Raw genomic sequence first — 25,567 nt, forward strand, 5'->3', positions numbered from 1 at the left:
GAAAGACTGAACCCTTCCTATATAAGCCAAAGTTCTTCTTGACTTACCACCAATGTGATATCAATGATGCATTTTCTCCTACACCACAATAAATAATATACACTAACATGATACATAATGGTCAAGATAAATAGTAAACAACATAAATAGAGTAATGAATGACCGGTAATAACTAAATATAGAAAAATCTAGAAAAACGATGCAAATGGTTAGGTTTGGTTAAATTTAAAATAGAGCAATAAATATTTTTTTCTAACAATATAAACTTTAATCATAAGACATTATGAAACATTATGATTTTGATCCAATTAATGAGAAGAAAGAAATTTCTTCGATCAATCAAATCTTTGATTAGTGAGAGTGAAGTCTAAGGCTCCTTTTATTTTATTAATGATCATATTATGTGCAAAAATTCTGTTTATACTAGGGCTTATCCTTATAAAATTTGAATTAGATTCATATTCTAATTAAAAAAGAATACAATAAATAGAATAATCAGTGAAAATAATCATGAAAAAACTAAAGTCTCATAGAAGTTAGATCCTGGCTTCTAGATTGACTTTGTCTTCAATTGCTTCGTCTAATTCTTTAGATAATATGGGATATATTTGGCCAAAGTCCTCAAAAAAAGAAAAAAAAAATTATTAGGCTTGTCTTGAGTTCCAAAAGATAAAGTTTGATTCTAATTGCTGGGTGTATTGCACCCTTAAAAGATGATATTATATCATAGAGTTTGAAATGTTATCCGAATTCAAAAAAAAAAAAAAAACTTTAAACAGATGCCCCACAAGCAAATATAAGCATTCAAAAGTTTAATATTTAATTCAATTTTTTAATATGACAAATTTCGTTCCTAGATCTTATCAAGTGATTCCTTTAATAGTTATAGTAATTCATATCAAGTTCAATGATCTTTTTGGATCATACTCAATATCTTTGATTTGTTGAATTGGAAGAGAACCCATGGATCTTGAAAATAAATGCCTTGAGAGATAAAAGTTGATTAAAAAAACTACTACATCCCAAAAGTCGTCGATTAATTTCTCATCCCATCCATGCAAGTTATGAACTAAAGTCAACTACCAAATTCCTTATTTTAGTAATTCATCAAACAGTCCTTATTCTCTCAAGGTTCAGTGTCCTCTCAATATTAAGAAAAGGTGACCCAACATGTCGGAGCCGTGATCAATAAATCTTACTCAAAGATGCTGTACTCATGTTGATATTTTATTATCTTTTCTATCATGTGAGTGTAAAATGGAGATCTAAGAATATCACACGTTTTGAAATTAATCAAGTGTTGATAGAATTCAAGCCTTTATTTTTTTCTCCTTTTTTTTCAAGAAAAGGAAGGGGTTATTCGGGTCACCTGATGTTCTTTAGAGCAAAGCATATTGGATTTTATTAGCTACTCCAGTGTAAAAATTATTTATTCTCCCTTTCTATAATTACAAATTTCAAAAGAATAGATAATTTTAATTTGGCTAATGCAATTAATCTCGTACTTATGGTATAACCTCTATTCAATATGCTCACAAATGAAAGAGACTGGGAGCGACAATTTACTCCACCTAATCAGATAATCAACTGGTCCCGATCCTAATAAAATAGGTTTACCTGATCCACAGCAATTCCAAGGATAGGTGTAGATAATAGTAGGCAGCATAAATGGCATTATACAGGCCATATGTAATAGAAACAAGATTGGCATTTTCTCCTTATCGCAGCCTTTTAGTGTTTTCATTATTATTATAATGTCAAACAAAAAAATCTTTTCTCGAAAAAAATGTTAACAACATGTTTTTTTTTTTTTGTTTTTGTGTTTACCTAACCTCCCTTTAATACCTCGGAATAATATAATGGATTTTATGCGTAATGGTCGTTATTGGCTGTTACAACGGATAATAACATCAAATAATAGTGTTTTTTCATGTTATTGATTATTCTTTGGATCAATAATCTATATATAAATATAACTAAAATAAAAAAAGAATTTAATTTATCAACTATGAATAGATTAAAAAAATGGACATAATTGTTATTTTATAATGACCACTCTAACACATTGCAATTGAATACAATTACAATTAACCAACAATTGTATTTTAAATGCCTGCTATGCATATTTTACCACGCAGCAAGGCCCAGTAAAGCCGTGGCAATGTCAACACCATAAATCCCGGTTATTTTAAACCATGGTTATTATTCAAACCCAGTCGCATGGCCCACCTTACGTACTAGTGAAGTTAAATGAAAAGAGGGCCCGCATCCAGAGAAACGGACACGGGGTGAAGCCGGTCGGGTGTTCCAGAAACTTATCCGAGACCAACGTTACACGAACTCCGTTGACCAGTCCAACGCCGTACCAAACCAGAAGCCATCCGGGCCCCACGTGCACGGACGAAGCCCCGAGGGGGAGAATGGGACCAATGCGGAGATGAGGTCGCTTACGGGGGTCTATGTTTGAGTGCCTGTAGATTTACTCTATCGAGATGTTTGACGGGTAGTGGGCCATCGGGAGATCGTGGCCGTCCGGTTGCGTGGAGGTTTGGAACCGTCTTTAGGGTTGTGGGGGCCCACTTCCTAAATCCCTTTCTAAAAAGGGAGTGTGGACCAGCTCGCAATACCTGCGCACGTGGCTGGGACCGGTCATCCTAGCGTCATTCTCGCATCATCCACAAGCGGTGCCCGGACTCAAATGGGTGCAATGACCGAGTTAGAGCCATTTCTTTTTAAACGTACCGAGCAAACCTGCTGTCTTTCTTGTCATGGATTGATGGTTGCCTCTGACCGTTTAATGGTAACCATTCAGGGTCGTTTGGTTGACGGGAAGTGAAGGAGGGAAGAAATATTTTTTGAAAAAAAGATAAGAAATTTTTTATTTAATTAAAATTTTAAAAGAGAAAATTTTTTTTATAAAAAATTATCTTCTAAATTTTATAAAAAATAAAAATTTATAAAAAAAAATAAATTTTGACATTTTTCATAAGATAAGATATTTTATTCTTTTTCAAAATATGTCTTTAGATCAATTTCTAAGGTTTTACAAAATATCAATAGATAATTAAGATAAAATATTGAATAGTGATATAATATTATATTAATATTATCTTAATATTTATATAAATATAATATTAATATTATAATATTTATTATATTTTAATATTATTTTAATATTTATATTAATATAATATTTGTATTAATAATAATATAATATAATATAATATTTATATCTATATTAATAGATTTATTATATTAAAATATTAATATTATATTAATATATATTAGTATTATATTAACATAATAAATTATTATGGTTTAATATTGTATTATAATATATTAATATTATACTTATATTAATATAAATATTATATTAATATTTATATAAAATTTAGGAGTAAAAATATATGGTCTTATATTTGCTAAGGATATAATAAATATTTTAAGTAATTTTTTCAGAAAAATAAATACTCAATCAGCTATTCTACAATAAATTATTTTTTTATGATCAATTAAATATATTAAAATTTTATTTATAAAAAATAATTTTTAAAAAAAATTATTTTAAAAAAATTATTTTATAAAAAATAAAATTCTTCGCACCAACCAAACAAATCTTTAGACTTCCACGTCACAACTAAGTTTTTCATGTACTCAGCTGTACCAACTATAAGCTGTGCACCAGCAGCTCGATAAAGGTTTTTAAAGGCATTTTAAGTGATACTTGTGTACGTACGAACTTTCGTGATCGCATTGGTGGCATGTTTCTTAATTAGATTCTTTATGCATTGTGCTTACAGATATTATGCAAGAAAATAAATAAATATGCAAAAAGCAACTCTCATCATTGTTGACTTAAATCTAATGGAAGAGTTGCTTACTTTGATCTTCTCATCCTTCTTTGTTGGTTTAAAAAAAAAAAAAATCTTCTTATCCCTCTCTAATGTAATTTTATTTATTATATAAGACCCAGTGGATTGCTTTCCTAATCTTATGGTATATTTTTCTTTTTCAAGAATTGTAACATCCATGCTTAAAATACAACAATGTTAAATAATTAAGCTACGGTAGAAGAAATATATAAATTAATCTCGCGTTACCAAGAACAAAGCATGTGCACCTCACTCAGCCCTTTCTTTAGCACTATTGTTGTTGTAGGAACCTTGCTATTCTGGGTCGAGGCAAGACATTCTTTAGCCTATGGTGCCAAAGATCATACTACATTTGTTCAAATACAGAATTAGTATGAACATGACTGGATACCTTAGCTAGATTTGCAACAGTCATTTTTTAGATTGTCTCAATTGATCATGACGCTTAGAATTCCCCTCTCAACCACTACAAATCTCAAATATCAGTTGAAAATTCTATTGTCCTACTTCCAACCATGGTTCAACAATTTAGAACTAGCTTCTGAGGATGCTGGCATCACCATCATCAAGGAACATGTACACCAAGCAACTGATAAATTTATAGCCCTTAACTTCCTACATTTCCTCCTTGAACCTTCCAAATAAAGTCCATCAGTCATAGACCTCAAAGAAACCTGATCTGCAATGAAATTCTGATAAAATTAGAATTCTTTTCTATAAGCCTTACGCCCACCTAACCTTTGATGCGACCTAGTTAATGCCCATACAAACCGCCATAGGAGAGGCAGACAAGGGCAATCTAGTCTGAAGTCCACGAAGGCAGCCAAACCCGCTCTCGGAAAACCGCCACTCGTGTTCGGGTCACCAGCAAAAGCGGTATCCACCTTCTCCCAGCGGTAGTTTTCAATTGGTCTACCGCGGTTCTTGTCCTCGTCCAGGCGTTAGGTTGGGGCGGTCATTTTACCGTCACTCCGCACCCCGCCTTATCTGGAAGGCGGCTTCCTTCAAGGTCTCAAGGCGTGCTCTCAGTAAGAAGGAAGACAACAGAGAGGTGAGAGAGAAAGATCATACGAGAGGCCCAAAAAAAAAAAAGTAAGAAAAAGTTGGCTTTTTATATTGTTTTGCCGCGAAGATCGCCTATGGGAAAAAACAGAAGTTGGTTGCGCCATTAATGGACTCTCTTGATGCTGGTGGGAGAGAGAGAAACAAGGAGATAGAGAGAAAAGGGAGAGCCTCGGAGGAATTTGATGGCAAATAAAGGGAGTTCGACGCTGAGGCAGCAGCAAGAGCAGCATATCTCTTTTGGCTTGATCCAGCCCTCCTCTTCGACGCATGGAAACTTCATGTAATTAACGCTTGAGATAATAGAATTAATTATGATGAGAACTAGAAGAGAGATCACGAGGCTTTGAAATCGTTTTAGTTCATTTAGTTTGATGAGAGATAAAGAGGTGGAGTAGAGAGAGCGCGAAGCATGTCTTAGAATCTGATTTATTTCGGGGGAAAGAGGTTTATTTTGTGACTCAAAGTTAGATTAGTATTGGTTAGGAGTGGAGTAGATGAAGACCCGTGGTGGGATTGTAGTTTTGATTTTAAGGTTGACCAAGTTTGAGTCTTGGGATTTTATTCCCTGTGATCAAGGTGGAAGATAGCTAAAATTTAAATTTATGCAGAGATGTTTTCTTCTTTTAAGAAAAGTTGGTTCTTTTATGGTGCAAAGGTTGTTTTGGTGTCTGTTAAATAGGACAGGTTTTGATTTGGATTTCATTTTCTTAGGGAATCTTGTATATATTGATTTTTTGTAGATTAGACCAGCTTAGATGTTTTTTCGGTGGGGAGGAAATGAAGGATTGATAACAAATGGAGTAGTGAAAGACCCGTGTACGTGTAGGAATTTTCGTTGAGTTGAGATGCTCATGTCTCGGATTCTATTTCATGTGATTAAAGTCGAGGAAAGCTAAATTCCAGAGTTAGAATTTGTGTTTTTATAGAATAGTTGGTTCATTCATGGTGTAAATTAACTGCAAAGTTGGCCTTCATAACTGCTTCATAGAAAAAAGCTTTGTTTTTGATTTCTTTTCTTGTTTGGATTCTTTTCTTGATATGATAGCAAAAGTAAGGAAACTGGGGCCTTTGACTTGGGGGAGCTGGACCAAGCCTTGTTCATGTATCTTAATGGGCAGGATTCCCCATCAGCTCAAGAACAAAGACGTGAGTCCCCTCCAATTATTCTTTCTCTTCTTTTAATTCTGTCCTCTTTGGGCCTCATCTCCTATGTTGATTTCAATGGGATATCCAAAAGGTTATCATGTCACAAGGTCTATAGATTTGTAGGGGATATGGGGAATATGAGATAGCTGTAGAGATTCCCTTCAAGAAAAGCTTTTTGGGGTCATGAGAAGATCATGGCAAACAGATCTTGCTGTCCTGCATATTTGACCAGATTTGTGTTGATAGGTTTACAAAATCGAATTTTTGGAAAACAAGTAAAAGTATATTTTTCCCTAAAGACTGTGACATATAACAAACCACTCATGATTCAAGTTCCTGCACTGAAAAGGCCAGGAAAAAATTGCTGTCTCCCTTTCCTTCCCATCTGCTCTCTCGTTATTTCACACTTCTATGGTTCTATTTTTCTTTACCTTTCCACAAGGTCATGGAAAAATATGAAGCGCTAGTTGTGTCTCATCTGTATCTCATGCATTTCTCTCTTTCTCTCTCTCGCTCTCTCAGACACGCGCACACAACAGTGCTCTATATTATATCTAAAAGATCCGATTTTGCCGTCATGGTTGTATGTGGAAATAAAAGGTGGTGCGCATGTTTCCCGAGGGAGACCGTTCTCTATTAATGGTCTTCCAGTGGGACGTTTGAGGTGCACGTACCTTCAGGGGTTTAATGCTTGCAGGGCTTCATGTATGCAGGGACTCTGAACATTTTCCCTTCTCAGCCCATGCATGTAGAGCCATCTACAAAGGTACGGGGATTCAAAACACGACCTTCTCCTTGTTTCTTCGTCAATACTTTTTGTTGGAGTATTTGATGAGCTGGTCTAGCTCACATGAACTTCTCATATGCTTCTTTGTTTTTTATAGGGCGGCATTAGCTTTGTTTCTCCAACGGGCAGTGGTACTAAGAAGTCATCAGATCAAATCATGGAGTTGGGCAACCCAATAAGCGATCCCCCAGCTTTGCCAGACACTGGGAAGGATATCAAAGCAGTAGTAAAGGTGAAACACAGTCTTCCCGCACTCCCCCCCCCCCCCTTCTCCCCACCAAACAAAACCAAAAACACAAACACACATAAAAAAAAAAGAAGAGGCTAACACAAAGACAATATTGAAGCCATGTCTGGTTTTCAGTTCAACGATTGGAATGATCTTTTTTACAACTTCTTGAGAGAACCCAGAGTGGGTTTTCCACTTAAATATGTTGGTCACCGTTATTCTTTCATATGGATAGAAGGAAGGAAATAGAAAGGGCAAATCTATTTCAGAACAAGGAGGGCCCAGAACACCAGATCCTAAGGTAAGTTGCATCTGCATAAAAGAGAGCTATGTATCATCTGGAGCTTTCTAAGTTGCTGCTTTCCCAAGGTAGAGTAAGTTTCTGCTCTACCATACTATCTGTAATTTGATTTCTGTGGGCAGACGCTCAGAAGGCTAGCTCAGAATAGGGAGGCAGCCAGGAAAAGCAGGCTAAGGAAGAAGGTCAGTCAAGTAAAAGAAAAAGGAAAGAATATAACATAAAGGAGAAGAAAACTACCATCTAATCCACCCTTTATGTTGTTTTAGTTGGGTTTTTACTTATCCCTGGAAACAATCAACCATAGAAAAGTCTCATTTATTTATTTTTCCTTCTCTCTCTTTCCTCAACAGGCTTACGTCCAACAACTCGAGAACAGTAGGATCAAGCTAACTCAGCTAGAACAAGAGCTCCAGAGGGCAAGAGCTCAGGTGTGAAGTTCTATACCAACACACTCAACCATTTGAGCTTCAATCATAGAGCCATTTTTTTTTCCCTTCGAATAACAGTCATATTTTCCTAACTAGGGTTTGTTCTTCGGTGGTGGAGCACTTCTTGGGGACCAAGGTTTCCCACCCGGGATCAGCTCACTCAGCTCAGGCATTATCATATACATATGAACATATCGATAATCTTCTATATATAGTATTTAAATGATCAGTTTTTTCTGTTACAATGAATCATATTTGTTTTCAGATGCGGCGATGTTTGATATGGAGTATGCGAAGTGGCTTGAGGAGCACCACCGGCGGATGTGCAACCTCCGGGCTGCAGTGCAAGAGCACCTACCAGAGACCGAGCTCCGGATGTTTGTGGATAACTGCGTCGCCCACTATGAAGAGATGGTGAACCTCAAGAGTATAGTTATCAAGTCCGACGTCTTCCACCTCATCGCCGGCATGTGGAAGACCCCCGCCGAGCGTTGCTTCATGTGGATGGGTGACTTCCGCCCCTCCGAGCTCATCAAGGTTCTCCAAACCCTAACCCTTCTCTATCCCTTTGCATGTTCCCAATTCTGCATGGATATCCAGCATGTGGTTATCACTAAATTCAACGAGACACGTCCCTGGCACTGATGTGGACACGATTTGATGCAATAGGAGATGCATGTAGTTCAGCTGCCACTGTAGACCTCTAATTAAGTCCCAACGCAAAAGGGTTTAACAAAACAATGTTAATGTCCATGCCGGGTTTCAAAGGCTTAAATTGGTCAACAATGGTAAGACCAACTAGCTATCTCTACTCCATTAATTGCCTACCGATTATTGCTGTTCTCATCATTGTCAAAAAGATGACTGTTCATATATACCCAGGGCAACAACCGGTGACTGTAATCATAGGTAATCCACCTTTTAAAAGTTCACAAATTTTTGTAAGTTTGAAATATATAATGGGTGCCAACATTTAGATATGGCTATGGGAATAGTTGAAACAATCTCCAACAATGAAAGGATTGTGTTTTCCGTCTAAATTAATTTGTGATTCCAGCAACAATTTAGTTTTATAAAAAATTTTGACATGAACCTCATGTCATAGACTACTGATGTGGAGGAGTTGGGCTTGGGGGTACGGGCACTGGGAAGATAGTTGACGGGTGAAGGTTTTCCTTTACCTATAATTGATGGAGATGTGGCCTTGCCTTCAGATATTCCATAAAGTGGTGTCGGTTTCGACATGGAAGGAGAAAAGGAATCAAACCTCACATAAAAACTTACTGTTGAGCCGTGCAAGCATGGTCCCCTAATTTCTCAACTCATTTACAGATTTGCTTTTGTTCTTCACATAATAAATAGCTATATGACACCTATTCTTTTCATGCATTTCTATATGCAGTAAAGCTGACATTATACTGTGGTTTATTGAAATATCCACTGATAACAGTACAACCACTATCAGTTTCAATAAGAAAATGCCAGTTGGAATTCTTTTTCCCCTCTTTTTTTTTTTTTATTGTACGGTATTATTTAGAACTGTACAACAAATACATACTTACTTAGCTCTTTTTTATGTGCTTAAAATATATGGGCATTTAGATGCTCTTGAGCCACCTAGAGCCACTTACAGAGCAACAGATATTGGGGGTGTGTGGTCTGCAACAGTCGACGCAGGAGACGGAGGAAGCGCTGAGCCAAGGGCTAGAAGCCCTCAACCAGTCTCTGTCGGATATCGTGGCCTCCGATGCGCTGAGCTGCCCGTCCAATATGGCTAACTACATGGGCCAAATGGTCATTGCCATGAGCAAGCTCACCTCCCTTGAGGGTTTTGTTCGACAAGTAAGCACCACCATCACTAATACTTTCTTTTTTAAATAATTAATTAATCCCGTAATTGAAATTAAGATAATTAATTAGAAACGTACATTATTAAACAGCAGTCATTCTGCAATACAACCGCAGATGCCACCCTAATTAATTACTCTCACCTACATGAACATCATTAGACTATCACTTATGTACTATTTTTTTATAATTTGTTGAACCATACGTACAGGTCACGTCTCGCAAGACAGACTCACACCCTGTAGGTAAGAGACAAGGGTATGAGATTGAGCAGAGAGAGAAGGTCGTACTAAATTCCTAGTTATTTAAAAGTCACTGCCATGGGGGTTGTTGTGGGGGCAACTTAGTAAAATAGGTTAGGTGTTATTCTGGTAATAAAAGTAGTTTTCCGAGAAACCGGTACAACCACACTCTTCAATTAGTTATAAATATATAAGTAGGCAAATGCATGCACACGCTGGCATGTATTGGATGGACTTGAGGTAATTAAGCAAGATTCAATTATTTTCAAGAGTTCCTCACCATAACCATCATCCATATGACATCAAGGGTTCGGGTTGTACCTTTGGTGCGAAAGAATAATCGGTCTTTTAAAAGTACTCCGAACTCCCTCATCATCATGCTGCACAGATCTTGAAACAATGATTATACGATCCAGAGGTGGCTTCGTGTGAATGAAGGTAAATCCTTCTTCTGCATGAAAGATACAACTCATACCCCCTCCTTAACATGCTAATTTGCCAGATTGAAACATCACACACATGTGACATCTTGGTCAATATAGCAACTTTGTTTCCAGTGGGGATAGATACTCCCTCCGAAGGAGAGAAACCCCACTGTATAAAACTCCTCCTCACCAGATGAATAAATTTTTCAACATCGATCTTTCCTCATTTTCTTCACAAATTTAGGTGAATCAACCTTCTGTCCCCACGTTCTTCACATGGTCAACTATGATGAAGTAGGCATTCATATTTCCAATGGTGACATGATGGACACCAACACACGTGCAAATGTATTATGTATACCCACCCACCCACCCACACACACACACACATACACACTATATATGAGGTTAATATTAATTCTAAGAAAATGCATGCTTACAGGCAGATAATCTGAGGCAGCAGACCTTCCACCGGCTTCACCAGATTTTGACAACCCGTCAAATGGCCAGATGCTTGTTAGCCATCGCAGAGTACTTCCACCGCCTCCGTGCACTGAGCTCCCTGTGGCTCTCGAGACCAAGACAATAGTGATTCTCTAAACCCTGCGAGTGCAACATAAAAGGAGGAAAAAAAAGGGAGATCGGGAGTAAGGTTATAGTAGCGTACGTGCCACCTCCATCTCTTTCCTAGGTATTGAATGGGATTTCTATGGAGAAGTAGAGGGATACATTTGACTCCTTTCTAAAGATGTATAGATAGATATATCATACGTAGACACACTGAATCGATGAAATGTGGCCTAGACTTCACATCCATCTTCTTTTGTTATTTCTTAGCTTTCCTAATTATCATGGGGGTGATTTGTGGGAAGTAGAGATTGAGGCAATCTTTCCTGACGACTTGGTTGATGGAGGGAGGAGAAAGAGAAGGGAGGTGAGAAGATCCTTAGGAGAATTAATTTTAAGGAGGAGAAGATAAAGCAAGACTATTAGGTGTTAGCACAGAGAGGAGGGATGGGTGGGTCCACTTGTACACACGTCACTGCGTGGCTCCCCCTACCCTGCATGTCTTTGTAATGTTTGGTGAAGGCGGCAGAGTAAGGGTTTTGTATTGACTTTGGCTGGCCACATCTTATTTAGCTTGTATTTTGCGTTTCCTTTTTTTTTTTTAAAGCTGAAAACTTTATGTTTCGAGTTTTTTGCTGTGGTCATCTACTCGTCTTTGTTTTTGTTTTTCATGCAAGAAGGCTGATGGCTTTTTAGCTAGACAGGACTTTCCGGGAGAAATACTCCTCACTGGCTAACAAACTACTAAAGGGCTTCATGTTCATGACGTAGCACAAACCGTCCGTATGGAACCTAGGTTTCAAACTACAAGAACACCAAGGTTTGAGATCAATTACTTGCAGAATCTCGTTCTTTCATGCTACTAATTTTCAGATTTTGTGAGTGGAATAAAGGCCTTGACTCCTTTATTTTTTTTTTTTTGCCTAAGAAAGCTCAAAGCCGAGCTTTATTATCTTACATGTGAAACGGCTACAAAGTGAACTCTGATGATAGCATGTGATTTGACCACAAACGCACATTCACATAAGAAACCTATATGCAGTCGTATGCTAGCTAGTTAGGTTTTCCCAAGAAAAAAAAGGCTATAATATACTTTATATTATTTTACTCTGTACTTTGGATGATCTTGCTTTTTCTAAGCTGAAAAACGGAGGAATTGAGACAATTAAAAATCCTATTAATGAAACGGTTTATGTAGAAAGGCAGATATATATTGCTAAAGATACAAAGCCGTAGTCGGAGCATTTGTTTGTTCTCATTCAACCTTTAGCCTTGTAAGCCTTGGGTCCTTTTCTAGCTCTATCTTGAATCCTTGCGGCAGAGTTAATTTTTCAATCGGCAATGTGTTTACGAAGTAGACGGACTGCACAAACATCAGCATGAGCTTTTTCTTGGTCATCGCCTAGAATCCCATCTGCGCCAGGTGGAAAAGAGGAGGCATGTGCATGTCGTGAGAGAATAAAATATTAACACGCACGAGTGTTCAACTTGCCGTGCAAGTTCCAGCATCATGCATGAAATGACATTGTAATTCACAATATGATTTGCGATAATTTCAGGTTTGCATGATGTTTTGATCATTCAATATTCCAAGTCTGGTGATGGATGGTTAAATTTAGTCAAAATTTAGCATTTTTCACTATTTATTATATATATATATATATGTATTAATTGTGTGTATGTACGTATATTTATTCTGAATTGGGCATATAGAAACCCACCATTGCAAAATTAAAAACTACATATTATGCATAAAAAAATCAAAAAAAAAAGAAAAATTGAAAGTCATATACTGTGAGTTAAAATTGAAATCTCCAGAGGGATGGTAGCAGTGGGGTACGTGAATGCGTACATAGAAACTTGAAGTGGGTTATGATTAGTCCCACACCAGAGATTTATATAAACTTAGCTGTATCCGCATATAAGTAGACTTTGTGTCAGTGGTGCAGAGCTTAATTGCATGTAATTATTGTTGCGATCATAGGCCAGGAGAGTCAGATAGCTCAAATAATTAGTTTATATTTTCACACCGGTATACATCAGATATTATCCATTTGGATCTTTAGCGCTATCACATGAAGCCTCACGATTTTGACTTTTAAAAGGTACCTCACAAAAAAAAAAAAATTCTAATCCATATAAGCCATACTCTTTCTTGATTCATAATCAATATGGAACTAAAAAGATCATCTCTACACCATAACATAGCTCCACCCTCCGATCAAGAGGGAGTATGTGTGAGGAGGCACTACAAAAAAAAAAGTTATTAACTATGAAAAATTTTCGTCGTTAATAAGTCAAATTCGTCGCTAATAATAATTAGCGACGAAAATTTTGCCGCTAAAATTGCATTGCAAAAAATACTGTCGTTGATAATATTTTACAGTGAAAAATCTATTTTCATCGCAAATAACCTTAATTTACGATGAAATATTTTAGTTGTAAAAAATAAAAAATGAAAAAATTTATTTATAAAAAAATAATTTACGATGAAAATAACAGTCACTAATAATAATTAATAGCGACAAAAATATATTCGTCGCTATTATTCACTTTTAGCGACGAAAATTTTTTATCGTAAAAAAATTTATTTAATAAAAAAATAATAATTAAAAAACTTTAGCGACTAATATTTACATCGTAAATAAATATTTTTTCGACGAAACTTTACATCGCTAATAAGTATTTGCGACGAAAATTTTTCATCGTTGTTAATTATATATTTTTAAAAAATTAAATCATTTTTATAGATTTTTTATGATGAAATTTTGTCAGTAATAATTTCATCGCTAATTATTTTTTTTAAATTTTAGATATATTTTTTTAAGTTATATGTATAATATTTTTTTATAAATTAAAAAATTCGAATAAAAAATTTATACAATAAAATAATAAATAAATTTTATTATTTTATTATATCAAATTAAAATTATAAGAGTTTAAAAAAAATACATCAAAGAGCCGTCACATATCGGTATGTGGAGAATGAGGTGGGGATGGAGAATGCTCGACGGAGCTCGAACCGACGATGGAGCTCGGACCGGCCTGCTGTTGCCTCAGCATCTAGATCATTTGCTCCATCTGTGCCATCTGATCCATCATCTGGATCTGAAACTGCTGATACTGATCGATACATTCAGTCAGCTCCTGAGCTTGTTGCTCAGTCTGTTGTCGATCCTCGACAATCTGTCTTTGCACCTCCATCAACCGAGCCTGGCACGTAGAATGGATCTCAGCCCTAGATGATCGTGAAGATGAAGGAGCAGTGATCCTATATCCTAGACCCCTAACATAACAGGATCTCGTACTGAGCACCTGATCACAGATCTCATCATCTGTGGGTGCAGTCGAGCCCTCAGAGGTAGGCTGGGATCTCATATTGGTCATACGATCCCAAAAATAAAAATTAGTGTTATTTTAATTTTCTAATAAAGATCAAGTTATGAATAAAAAATTAATTGAAAAAACTTACAAAGAGCTCCTGGCTCTCCGTCGTCCACTCCTCCGACCGTCGCTGGTGGGTCCGCTGGTAGATATCGATCCAAAAAGCTTACCACTCTCAGCATCTCTCTGCAATTTGAGAATTATTTAAAAAAATAAATAATTAAAGAAATATATCTAATTAAAAATTTAAAAAATACGTACCATGTGCTCCATATGGCAAGCAAATGATCTCGAACCCCCACAATGTGGCACGGTCTGTCTCGTCCGGTTCATCCCATTCTGGGCACATCATTTCTATAAAATTAGCAGTAAAATTAGTAGATAATAAATATAATTTAAGAATAAATGATTAAATTATTAAAATCTAAAAAAAAAGTTTAGATGTGTAACCTGATATGCCGGATCCTCGTAATGCCAGCATATGGTAGTCCAATCGTTGATGGTGATGCAGCCGTAGGGCTGCAGCCATGCTGCCTCCTGCCCATCAGTACCCATCAGCCTGTACCACCCCGGTACCAATGCTGATATATGTGACCGCGATAATCCTTGAAGCACAAGGATAGATGGGTATCGATAGCTCGCCTCACACAATCATCCTCGAAATTAATGATATCAAATACACCCTGCCAATAACAAACATTAGAAGAATTCTATGCAAATTAAATATTCATAATATAATTTATTTTACCTATAAGTGGGTGTAGAAAATCTATTTCTGAGCTGGGACAACATGACGCCAATCGAAGAGCGTCACCAGGGCATAGTTGTGGCATATGATGCCCAGCTCGATCTACTATGGCTCACACCATCCCCTAATGGGTCTGGTGTAGCCGGCCGGTATCTCTATCCAGAGACACTGTCCCGGGTGCTCACGTCTCCAACTCTCTAAAGCGAGGTTCTTCGATAGATCTCGTCCTCGTCTGACCACCGATGTAGACTGACCTGAAACAACAATAAATAAATCATTAGTATGATCCAAATAAAAGAATCAAATTTGATTATATATGAAGTGTAATGATTAATACCACTAGGACCAGCCTCACTGGGATCTGCCTCACTGGGACCTGCCAGTGCAGGACCCACTGACACTGGAGCCGAAGAGGCCATAGAGATTGGTGAAGGTGCCTCAACCTTCAAGCTGTCTGCGGGTAATTGTGAATGCGACCGTCGTCGTCTATCTCCTGATGCCATATCTGCAAGAATTGAGATGTAAATAAATATAATATTATATAATAATAATAATAATAATTAAATAATATTCTAATGAATACAATTATATCGCATACCATTATTGCAACACAAAATTGAACGAAGAATAAATATCTACTCATCAATATTTGTATCTTCTTCGATGTGTAGATCCTCATCCGAATCACAGTAATCGATATATATATCGTCTTCTATCTCATCGTCATTTTTGAACTGATCGTTGCCCTTCGACTCATCCAGATTAGATACAAAATCAGCTTTAACTTCGTTGGATGGGAGATCAGCCCTATTCAAAGGTGCCGTTACAAGTTTTTCATCAACCGAAAACTTGGCTGATGTTTGTTCTTCTTACTGAAAGGCTTTCTCTTCATATAAATCTAAAATTTCATCCATCTCTAATCGAGTTGGTATGTCATATATGCCTCTAGATGTTATTTTTTGTATGACATGCCAATTACCTCGATACTTTAGGTCTTTCAAATATATTACTTGTTTCGCTTGAGTTGCTAATATGTACGGCTCATTTTGGTACCATGTTTGTGCAAGATTTACACTGATAAATTGTAAATCGACATGAATCCCGATCTTTTTATTATTAATATCTCACCATTCACACTAAAATAAAAATACAGAATTATTGGATGCATACTTCAGTTTTATAATATCTACTAGTACACCATAATAATCAATCTCTTTTTCTCCTTCATATCTTGTTGTAGCAATTTTACTATTCTGGATCTATCGTTGCATCTCAAGCTCCTTTGTGTGAAATCTCATTCCTCCAATAATACAGGATGTGTAGTGATTAACCCTTCAATCGGGATCACATGCTAAATCGTGCAACTTATCGGTTGCACCCACTTTTTTATTGAAATACTTATATTTTATCTGCATCATAAGATAAAAAATTATATTAATTGAAATAATATTATTTATAAGTAAATAAATAACATATCACTAATACAACTTATAAAATCATCAAATCATTTTATAAATTTTCTTCTATGTCGATCATCGACATCCATATTATTCTCTCTACATAGTATACTCTTGTGCTCACTGTAAGAAGTTATAATTTTTAATTTTATACCGACATGAAAATTTTTTTTTATCATTAAACAGTATCATAAGATGATACTTACTCAATAAAATCTTCAATTTCTTCATAATTGTTTAGAACGTAAAAATGTACCTTAAATAGCTCGTTTACGTCCATAAATTCAAATTTTCTTGCATTAATAGATCGAACCGTTTGTTTAAATATAAACAACATTGGCTCATTATCACCCCATTCACAGTCTGCATTACGATTTGCACGATTGAATTTTATTTCGATATTATCAAGATACATCGAGCAGAATGTGACAGACTCGATAGCTACATATGCTTCCGCTATAGACCCTTCAGGTCTTACTTTATTATGCACATATTTTTTAAGGTGTATAAGAATCTACAAACAAAAATAAATTTAAATTTTATAAATATATTTACATCTTATAATTGATATGACAAAATACATATAACTTCTTTACCTTTCAATAGGATACATCCATCGATAATGTACTGATCCAATCAAAAGAGCTTCCTTTGGAAGATGGATAGCCAGATGCACCATAACATCAAAAAATGATGATGAAAATTTTTTTTCTAACTTTCAAAGAATGAGTACGATATCTTTCTTTGATCTCTCAAGTAAGTTAATCTTCAATTTTCGACAACATAGTTCTCAAAAGAATACTCCCAGCTCAATCAATACAGTTTGAACATCACTACTCAAATAGCCACACATGACCACGGGAAGCAAACGTTGCATCATCACATGGGAGTCATGACTTTTTATGTCAGAGACATTACCGTCGTTGTTCTCAATACATCGTGATACATTTGAAGCGTATGCATCAGAAAACTTTATGATTTTGAAGCATCCACAAAAATTCTTCTTTTCCTCTTCAAACAGCGAATAATATGCGGGTGACATAAAACATCTCTCACCTCGATGAACTAAATGCAATTCTGACTGGATTCTCATTTTCTGCAGATCAAGATGAGCTTTTGTACCATCTTTTATTTTTTCTGAAATATTCAATATAGTACTGATGATATTATCACAAATATTCTTTTCAATATACATTACATCTAGATTATGACGAAGTAGTAGCTGCTTCCAATACGGTAATTCAAAAAACATGCTTCACTTCGTCCAATTCAGCTCAGCTTCAGTACACTTCCGCTTGCAAGTACCTGATATTTTTTCAAATTGGATATTTTCAATGACTTCAAGTTGTTCTAAAATTTTGGATCCACTTAACTCCTTGGGTGACGGACATTGATCGGACTTACCATCAAAAAATTGATTATAACAGATCCTCCAAGAATGATTAGGAGGAAGAAACCGTCGATGACCCATGAAACATATTTTCTGTCCGTACTTTAAATATAAGGAGGATACATCCCTATGGCTTATTGGACATGCCAGATATCTTTTGATGCTCCATCCAAATAAATTTTTATATATCAGAAAATTATTTATAGTCCATAAAATCGAAGCATGCAACTTAAAATTACTTCGACTCACATAATCATATGTCTGAACCCCATTTTTCCATAACTCCTTCAGATCATCAATCAAAGGTCGTAGATATACATCAATTTCATTAGCTGGTGCTTTCAGATCCAGAATCAACAGTGACATAAAAATAAATGATTCTTTCATGCACTTTCGAGATGACACATGGTATACAACTAGCATCACAGGCCACATACTATAAGAGGTACTCATATTGCCAAAGGGATTAAATCTATCTGTGACTAGACCAAGCCTGATATTGTGCGGGTCACTCGTAAAGTACAGATGCTTTGTATCGAAGTCTTTCTACACTAAAGAGTCAGTCGGATGGCTAAATCTATTCTCCTCCAAGATCCGTTGCTCATAATGCCATATCATTTCTTCAGCTATCTTTGTGGACATATACAATCTTTGAAGTCTTGATATCAATGAAAATATCTCAAAATCTTTTGAGGTATCTTCTTTCCTTTTCTATTATTGATTTTGTATCTAGGCTCACCACAATTCGATCATTCAATTGCTTGTTCGTTATCCTTATAAAATAATATGTAGTCATTTTTGCAGGCATGTATAGGAGTATAGCCAAGTCTAATTTTTTGCATATATATTTTTGCTTCAGAATATGATTTCAACCATCTCTCTCCATCGGGCAGAGCTACTTTAATCAATGTTAAAATTTGATCAAATGACTTCTGACTCCATCGGTTCATGATTTTAATATGAAGCAATTTTATAAAAAACTCTAACTTGAAAAATTTTGTACAATTTGGATAAAGTGGCTCTCATACATCCCTTACAAGCTTTGCAAACTGTTTAGAGGTCCCTTCTACCTCAAGTTGGATATTATATTCATGATCAGAATTGCTTTCAGATGCAGCAATATTCATCCATACATTTGAATAAGCATCTTGATGTAAATCATCTAACAATTCTTCTATACCACTATGTTCGACAGGTCCATCAGTATCACTATCATCTTCAGTATCGTCATCGTCGCGCACCACCTCAGTCGGATCACCCTCTCCATGCCATATCCAACAAGTATACTTCTTATCCATACCATATTGTAGCAAATGCTCCTCAACAAGTGTTATGTGACGATATGCCATATTGACACATCTCTTATATGGACACTTTATTCGACTAGCACTGTCAGCCTTATACCGTGTAAAGTCAATAAAATCTTAATATTCAGACAAAAAAATTTTTCTAGTATTCATCCAACTTTTGTTGATATTCATCTAACAATAAATATAAAATCATTAACAACCAAAAAAAGTTTCATGGTATTTAGGATCCCGATTCGAATTTCGGACTGAATCGCATTTCAAATTTCAGGCAAAATTCCGACTCGGATCCAGATCTGAATCACTTCATACAAAATAACACATATTAAAAAGGACATGCAGACTGAACATTAACACATAAAATGTGTGGCCCTATCCCTTTATGAAGTAAAAATGCATGATCCTATTCTTTTCAAATCATTACTAACAGGTGTGACCCTATCCCTTTCAGAAAAATAATAATCTCATTATTGTTATTAGTAGATATTTCATCTCATTTTTATAAAAATTTCAGCACTATCTCTCCATGGTTTTCCAAGTATACGATGTGGATATGGTACCCACGCACCTTATCCACCACATACTTGGAGATTAATGGACAGATAACTACTGAATACCATATAATAAAATAAAATATCAACTATTAACAATAATAATATTATTACTTTTTTAAAAAGTCTGAATATGGGACATTTAAGTTTCGATCTCGATGAAAATCGAAACTTGAACGAGAATCTACGGCTCAATGTAATTTAAGTACCATCTTTGAACATGCATTCGAAGATGGATTTCTAATTTATAAAAAAAAAATAACTTCGTATTAAAATTTTTTTGATCAAAAATTTCAATAGAATTTTCTCTAAAATAAAAATATCTTTTTTATTTATAATTTCAGCAGTATATAAAACAGTACATAAAATAATTTAATTGTAACAAGAACAGCAATGTGCATTGTGTTAGTGAAAAAATAATCAATCAAATAATTAACTAACTTCAGCAGTAATACTAAAAAATAATATGCAATAATTATAATTATATGCAATAATTATAATAATTCAGATGCCCTAGCCTGGCCCGACACTCTCCGAACCCGACCCGACCCGGCACGGACCCGACCCGTCCTGCCCCAGCTCCACCAGATCCGCCCCGATCCGACCTGACCCGACCCGACTCTATCCGACTCGCCCCAGGCTGACTCGACCCACCTTATCTCGGTCCGACCAGGAATCGACTTGGCCCGGACCCTACCATCTCTGACTCGGCATGGATCGGACCGGACCTGCCCAGCTCCACTCGACCCACCCTAGCTCGACCCAACTCGATTCCACCCGATCGCCCCAGCCCGACCCGACCCACCCGGCTCCACCAGATTCACCTCGACCTGACCCGACCCACCCGGCTCTGCCCAACTCGCCCCAGCCCGACTCAAACCGACCCGACCCACCTCATCCCGGCTCGACCCGGAACCGACCCGGCCCAGACCCTACCATCCTCGACCCGGCACGGACCGGACCGAACCCGACCCGACCCGACCCGCCCTAGCTCCACCCGACCCGCCCCAGCTTGACCCAACCCGGCTCCACCCGACTTGCCCCAGCCCGACTCGACCCGGCCCAACCCGCCTCATCCCGGCCCGACCCAGAACCGACCCGGCCCAGACCCTACCATCCCCGACTCGGCCCGAACCAGACCCGACCCGCCCTAGCTCCACCTGACCCACCCCAGCCCGACCCGACTCGGCTCCACCCGACTCGCCCCAGCCCGACCCGACCGGATCTGACTCCACCCAACTCGCCCCAGCCCGACTCGACCCGGCCCGACCCACCCCATCCCGGCCCGACTCGACCCAACCCGACCCGACCCGACTCCACCCGACCAGCCCTAGCCCGACCCGACCCGATCCAGCCCGACCTGACCCGCCCCGCCCCAGCCCTAGGACTCGGCACGCACACCGGCCGTGTCACGCCAGCCACAGCATGCCGGCACCATGCCCGGCATGCCGATCCTGACACGTAGGCATGCAGGCTCGCCATCCCGACCTAGGCGGTCATCCCTGGCACGTCGGTCGTGGAATGCCGCCACCGTGTGGCCGCAGCCCACAGGCCCCATGCGGCTGCAGGCCACCATCTCGGCCCAAGCGGCCATCCCTGGCACGCCGGTCCCAGCACGCAAGCGCACAGGCGCGCTTTCTCGGCCCAAGCAGCCGTCAACGGCACGTCGATCGCGGCACGTCGGCCGCCGTGTGGCCGCAGCTCACAGGCCCCATGCGGTCGCAAACCGTCGTCTCGGCCCAGGCGGCTGTCCTCGACACGTTGACACCGTGCCCGGCACGCCAGCCGCAGCATGCTGGCCTCACCCCCGTCCCCGGCCCAAACACAATCCAAAAAAAAAAGAGCTTAACACGACTCACCTCAACGGCAGCGACAGCGGCAGAAGAGCTTCGAATGGCAGAGGAAGCCGGAGGGGACGCGGGAGGCAGGGAGGCCGGGAGAAGAATGCGGGAGGCAGGGAGAAGAATGTGGGAGGCCAAATGCCATGGGAGGGGAGAGGAAGAAAAATAGATTTCTGATGGGACGTGAAGGGATGCGGGGTATTAGCGACATAATTTTTCGTCGCCAATAATTAATTTTCATCGCAAATAAATTAAACAAAAAAAATATTTACAATGAAAAATATATTTTCATCTCTAATAACATTATTAGCGATGGAAAAGTTTTTCTGTCGCTAATAATTCCCACCATAAAAAAAATTTTTTGCTGAAAAAATTTATGTCCCTGAAAAATATTATTTACGATGAAAATAAGTTGTTTCAGCGCTATTTATATAATTAGCGATGAAAATTTTATTCCGTCGCTAATAATCGTTCAAAATTTTTTTTTAATTTGGATAATGCAATGATATATGTGATATATATATATATATATATATATATATATATGTATGTATGTATGTATGAATGTATGTATGTATGTATGTATGTACGTACGTATGTATGTACATGTGTGTGCCTATATATATATGTGTGTGTGTATGTATATATGTATATATATACACATATTAAGTTGGTAAAGTCTTTGGTTGTTGGATCAACTGAAATGGGATCAAATCTTACTGATGTGCAAATCTTAAAATTTATAAATAAAACCGCAAGTGCACAGTATGCAGAGTAGCACGACCAGTGAGTACAGGTCGATCCCACAGAGACTTGATTTAAAAATAATTTTCAAATCTATGCTCAAGCAAGCTTTAACGAAAATCGAAAATCGAAAGTTGTTTGCTAAAGATAATAAGACTAAGGATTTAGGATTTTTGAATCCACTAGATCTAGATTAGGAAATTCTACCTAGAATTTTTCTTATTGATCCTAATGACTATTCCTCTTGTCTTTCCCAAGCATAGATTATGAAGGGACTAAGGTCCAACGATAACCCATCAAGATTCTTTACAGGGGAGTAGTAACTAGGATCCCTTAGGGTTTTCTCCTCCTATGCACTGAATCAAGCATGAACTTTGAAGGGACTCTGACTCAACTGTAGTTCATCAAAAATTTTTGGCAAAAGAGGAAGAAAAAGAAATCCTAAGAAAAAGAAAGAATCCTATGTAAAACCCCTACTCATGATCTAGCTTCATCGCAAACCCTAGAAGGGATGCTTAGCTAGACATGATCTAAATCTACTTGCAAAATTTAAATACAGAAAAATAAACTACCCTAATTTCATAAATTAAACTATCCTAATTACATAAATTTAAACTGCATAATTTAAACTAACCTAATTGCATAAAATTAAATTGCATAAATTAAACTATCCAAATTGCAAGAAAAATAAATTACATAATGTAAAGAGATAAAATTACATAAAAATAAGATTTTATATAAAAAAAAATTATTACAAAAACCTCAAAGCTCGAGGCTTGAGAAGAAAGCTAAAAACCCCACTATCTAGGGTTACAAGCTTGATCGGAAGGCCAGAATCCTTAAAACAAGGGCCTTTGGGGGCTTTTTATAGGCATTTGGGGGTTATAAGGTTTTCAAAACTTTAGATGTGAGACTAAGAGGTTTTAGAGGGCTGTTAGGAGGGTTTAGGGGCTCAAATCTCGCTTAAAAAGTACTTAAATCCATCAAGAAACTCTAAAAATTTTTTCAGCCGTCCGATCTTCATCTAAAGGACCCAATTCATCTAATAAATCAAGCCGGAAGCGATTCTGGGCCGTCGGATCACGATCTGGGTGAAGCGCTGCCGTTGGATCGCGCTGCAGAGATGGGATCAGGTCGGATGCATCGCGGACAGTCCGATCAAGGCGCTGGAAGATTTCGTCCGTTGGATCGCGCTGCAGAAGGATCCCGTGTTGTCCTAGTGTTTATTGATTCTTGCAATTGTCTTGATTACGGTTGGATCTTGATCGGCTGCGATGGTGACCGTCCGATGGTGCAAAAAATATGGAGCGTTGGATCTTTATCAGAGAAGATCGGACCATCAAGTGATGTGAAGTTATCAGGTTGCCCTTCAGACCTTTTTCTCTCTCCTCATGAGCCCTGGACCGCGCACGTGGATCAGGCTCGCGATGCATTGCGGTGAGCCGAGACTCGCTGATTGGCTGGTTTATGGTGCGTCGATGGGTCCATGGTCCAGGCGCCTGTTGCTGTGGATCAGGCGGCTAACCAGATCACCAAATCAGTTGATTTTTGATCAATTTTTATCTGATTTGACTCGAGTTTGATCCAATTGAGTCTTCTTTCTTCATTCTTCAATTTCTGGGTCAATTTAACTCTATTTTGCATAAAATTTACGCCGTTGGAATCCTCTTTCCTTGTTCTTTCTATTGATGACCTCTTCTTCTATAAAATATAATAACAAGTATCAATTTCCTAATAAAATTAGATAATTTAGATATTAATTGATACTTTTTATGTCAATTTGTGACATAAATCACACCCCCCAACTTAATCATTGCTAGTCCCTTAGCAATGTACCAAAATAAGATCATATTCCAAAAAGATCCTTCCTTTGTAAATTAATTTAAGATCGAAATTCAAGAAGTTTTCTAGTATTACTAAGTAATGAGCTTCGAATTAGAATCGGTAGTCAGTCTACTTAGGAGCTTTCTTAGAGTATACTTAAAGTTTTATAGCACTTGTGTGAGTGATAACTAACTTAATATTTCAGTATTAACTTGTACAGGCCAATTGTATCATTTTTCATAACTTAGTTCGATTAATTTTCTATACACCCCAGATTAAACAAAGAACTAAGATAGCTTTCACACTGTTTTTTTTTTTTTTTTTTTTTTGCCGAGCATCCTGGCCTTCCCACCACCGTTTGATCCGAATCTCAACACTTGACTTAGGTGAAGAGACCCGGTTACTAGGCTTAGGGCAATCCACATTTACTCTATGTTTTGCATTTTATTTCAGGCAGGTAGCTCTTTCCTTAAATTCAAATTTTTTCAATTAGAGTGTAGAGAAAATTATCTAATTTAAATAATACTCAAATCCTTAATTGGCCTTACAATTAACACCTACTTTACCTTGTTAGTGTGCATGTGCAATTGGAAGTGCTAATAGTCTTTAAATGACCTAGGCCACCAAGAGTCTAACCAGCTAATCTTCTCCATGACTCACTACATTTATTAGCAAATACTTTCTAACTTACTCTTATTTCTTTTCTAGATTAATTTATTTTAATTTTTTTTTTAATATATTAAATGCAAAAAATAACTCATAGTGGAAGGAAAAGGAAATGATAACACCTGATTTTGTTCAAGCTCCCCCCCCAACTTGACCGACATTATCCCCAATGGAGTTTATCTAATTTATTTGTCCTAAGCAAACGAAAATAAAGAAAGCATTAGAAATTAAATAAGCTGGGTTGTCTCCCAGAAGCGCTAAGTTTTATGTCTTCAGCCAGACCAAACCTCGAAGCAATTTAATCAGAATAAGTTGGTTCATAAAGAACCATGGCATCTTCAACAGTCTTGACAGGTAATTCCAAGAATGATTTTAATCGTTGACCATTAACTTTAAAGATAACACCATTACTTGGATTTTCTATCTCAACAGCTCCGTGTGAAAAGATTTCCTTTACTAAAAATGGTCATGTCCATCTAGACCTAAGCTTTCCTGAAAACAGATGTAATCTAGAGTTATATAAGAGCACCTTTTGTCCGATATTGAAAGTTTTTCTCATAATTGATTGATCATGAAATGCTTTGGTTCGTTCCTTGTATATCCTTACATTTTCATAGGCTTCATTTCTAAGTTCTTCTAATTCATTCAACTGAAGCTTCCTATGGTTTCCAGCGTCGTTCAAATTTGTATTTAGTTGTTTGATGGCCCACATGGCTTTGTGTTCTATCTCAATAGGCAAGTGACA

At 37.4% G+C, this 25,567-nt stretch overlaps 1 protein-coding gene across 2 annotated transcripts; it reads left to right on the forward strand.

Moving 5' to 3' along the window:
• Nucleotides 1-4,890: 4,890 nt before the first annotated feature.
• LOC105050218 (bZIP transcription factor TGA10) lies at nucleotides 4,891-11,157 on the forward strand. 2 transcript variants are annotated; one of them, XM_010930150.4, is made up of 11 exons: nucleotides 4,892-5,217; nucleotides 5,983-6,083; nucleotides 6,797-6,849; nucleotides 6,968-7,102; nucleotides 7,335-7,400; nucleotides 7,523-7,582; nucleotides 7,751-7,828; nucleotides 7,925-7,997; nucleotides 8,094-8,365; nucleotides 9,431-9,670; nucleotides 10,786-11,157. In XM_010930150.4, exons 1-11 carry the CDS (start codon nucleotides 5,120-5,122, stop codon nucleotides 10,930-10,932), a joined length of 1,323 nt encoding a protein of 440 aa, XP_010928452.1. In that variant the 5' UTR covers nucleotides 4,892-5,119; the 3' UTR covers nucleotides 10,933-11,157. The 2 variants fall into 2 exon arrangements, with proteins under 2 accessions (XP_029121970.1, XP_010928452.1); XM_029266137.2 differs by lacking the exon at nucleotides 7,335-7,400 and having other exon boundaries at nucleotides 4,891-5,217.
• The last annotated feature ends 14,410 nt before the right edge of the window (nucleotides 11,158-25,567 follow it).

Source organism: Elaeis guineensis, chromosome 8 (assembly GCF_000442705.2).
Source record: "Elaeis guineensis isolate ETL-2024a chromosome 8, EG11, whole genome shotgun sequence".
Lineage (NCBI taxonomy): Eukaryota > Viridiplantae > Streptophyta > Magnoliopsida > Arecales > Arecaceae > Elaeis > Elaeis guineensis.

Bases quoted from the DNA above. Each gene is read 5' to 3' on its own strand.
- LOC105050218 (XM_010930150.4), top strand. From the start codon at position 5,120: ATGGCAAATAAAGGGAGTTCGACGCTGAGGCAGCAGCAAGAGCAGCAT. The intron at 6,850-6,967 runs GTACGGGGATTC...TGTTTTTTATAG, and splicing joins ATGTAGAGCCATCTACAAAG to GGCGGCATTAGCTTTGTTTC. The intron at 7,401-7,522 runs GTAAGTTGCATC...TTCTGTGGGCAG, and splicing joins CCAGAACACCAGATCCTAAG to ACGCTCAGAAGGCTAGCTCA.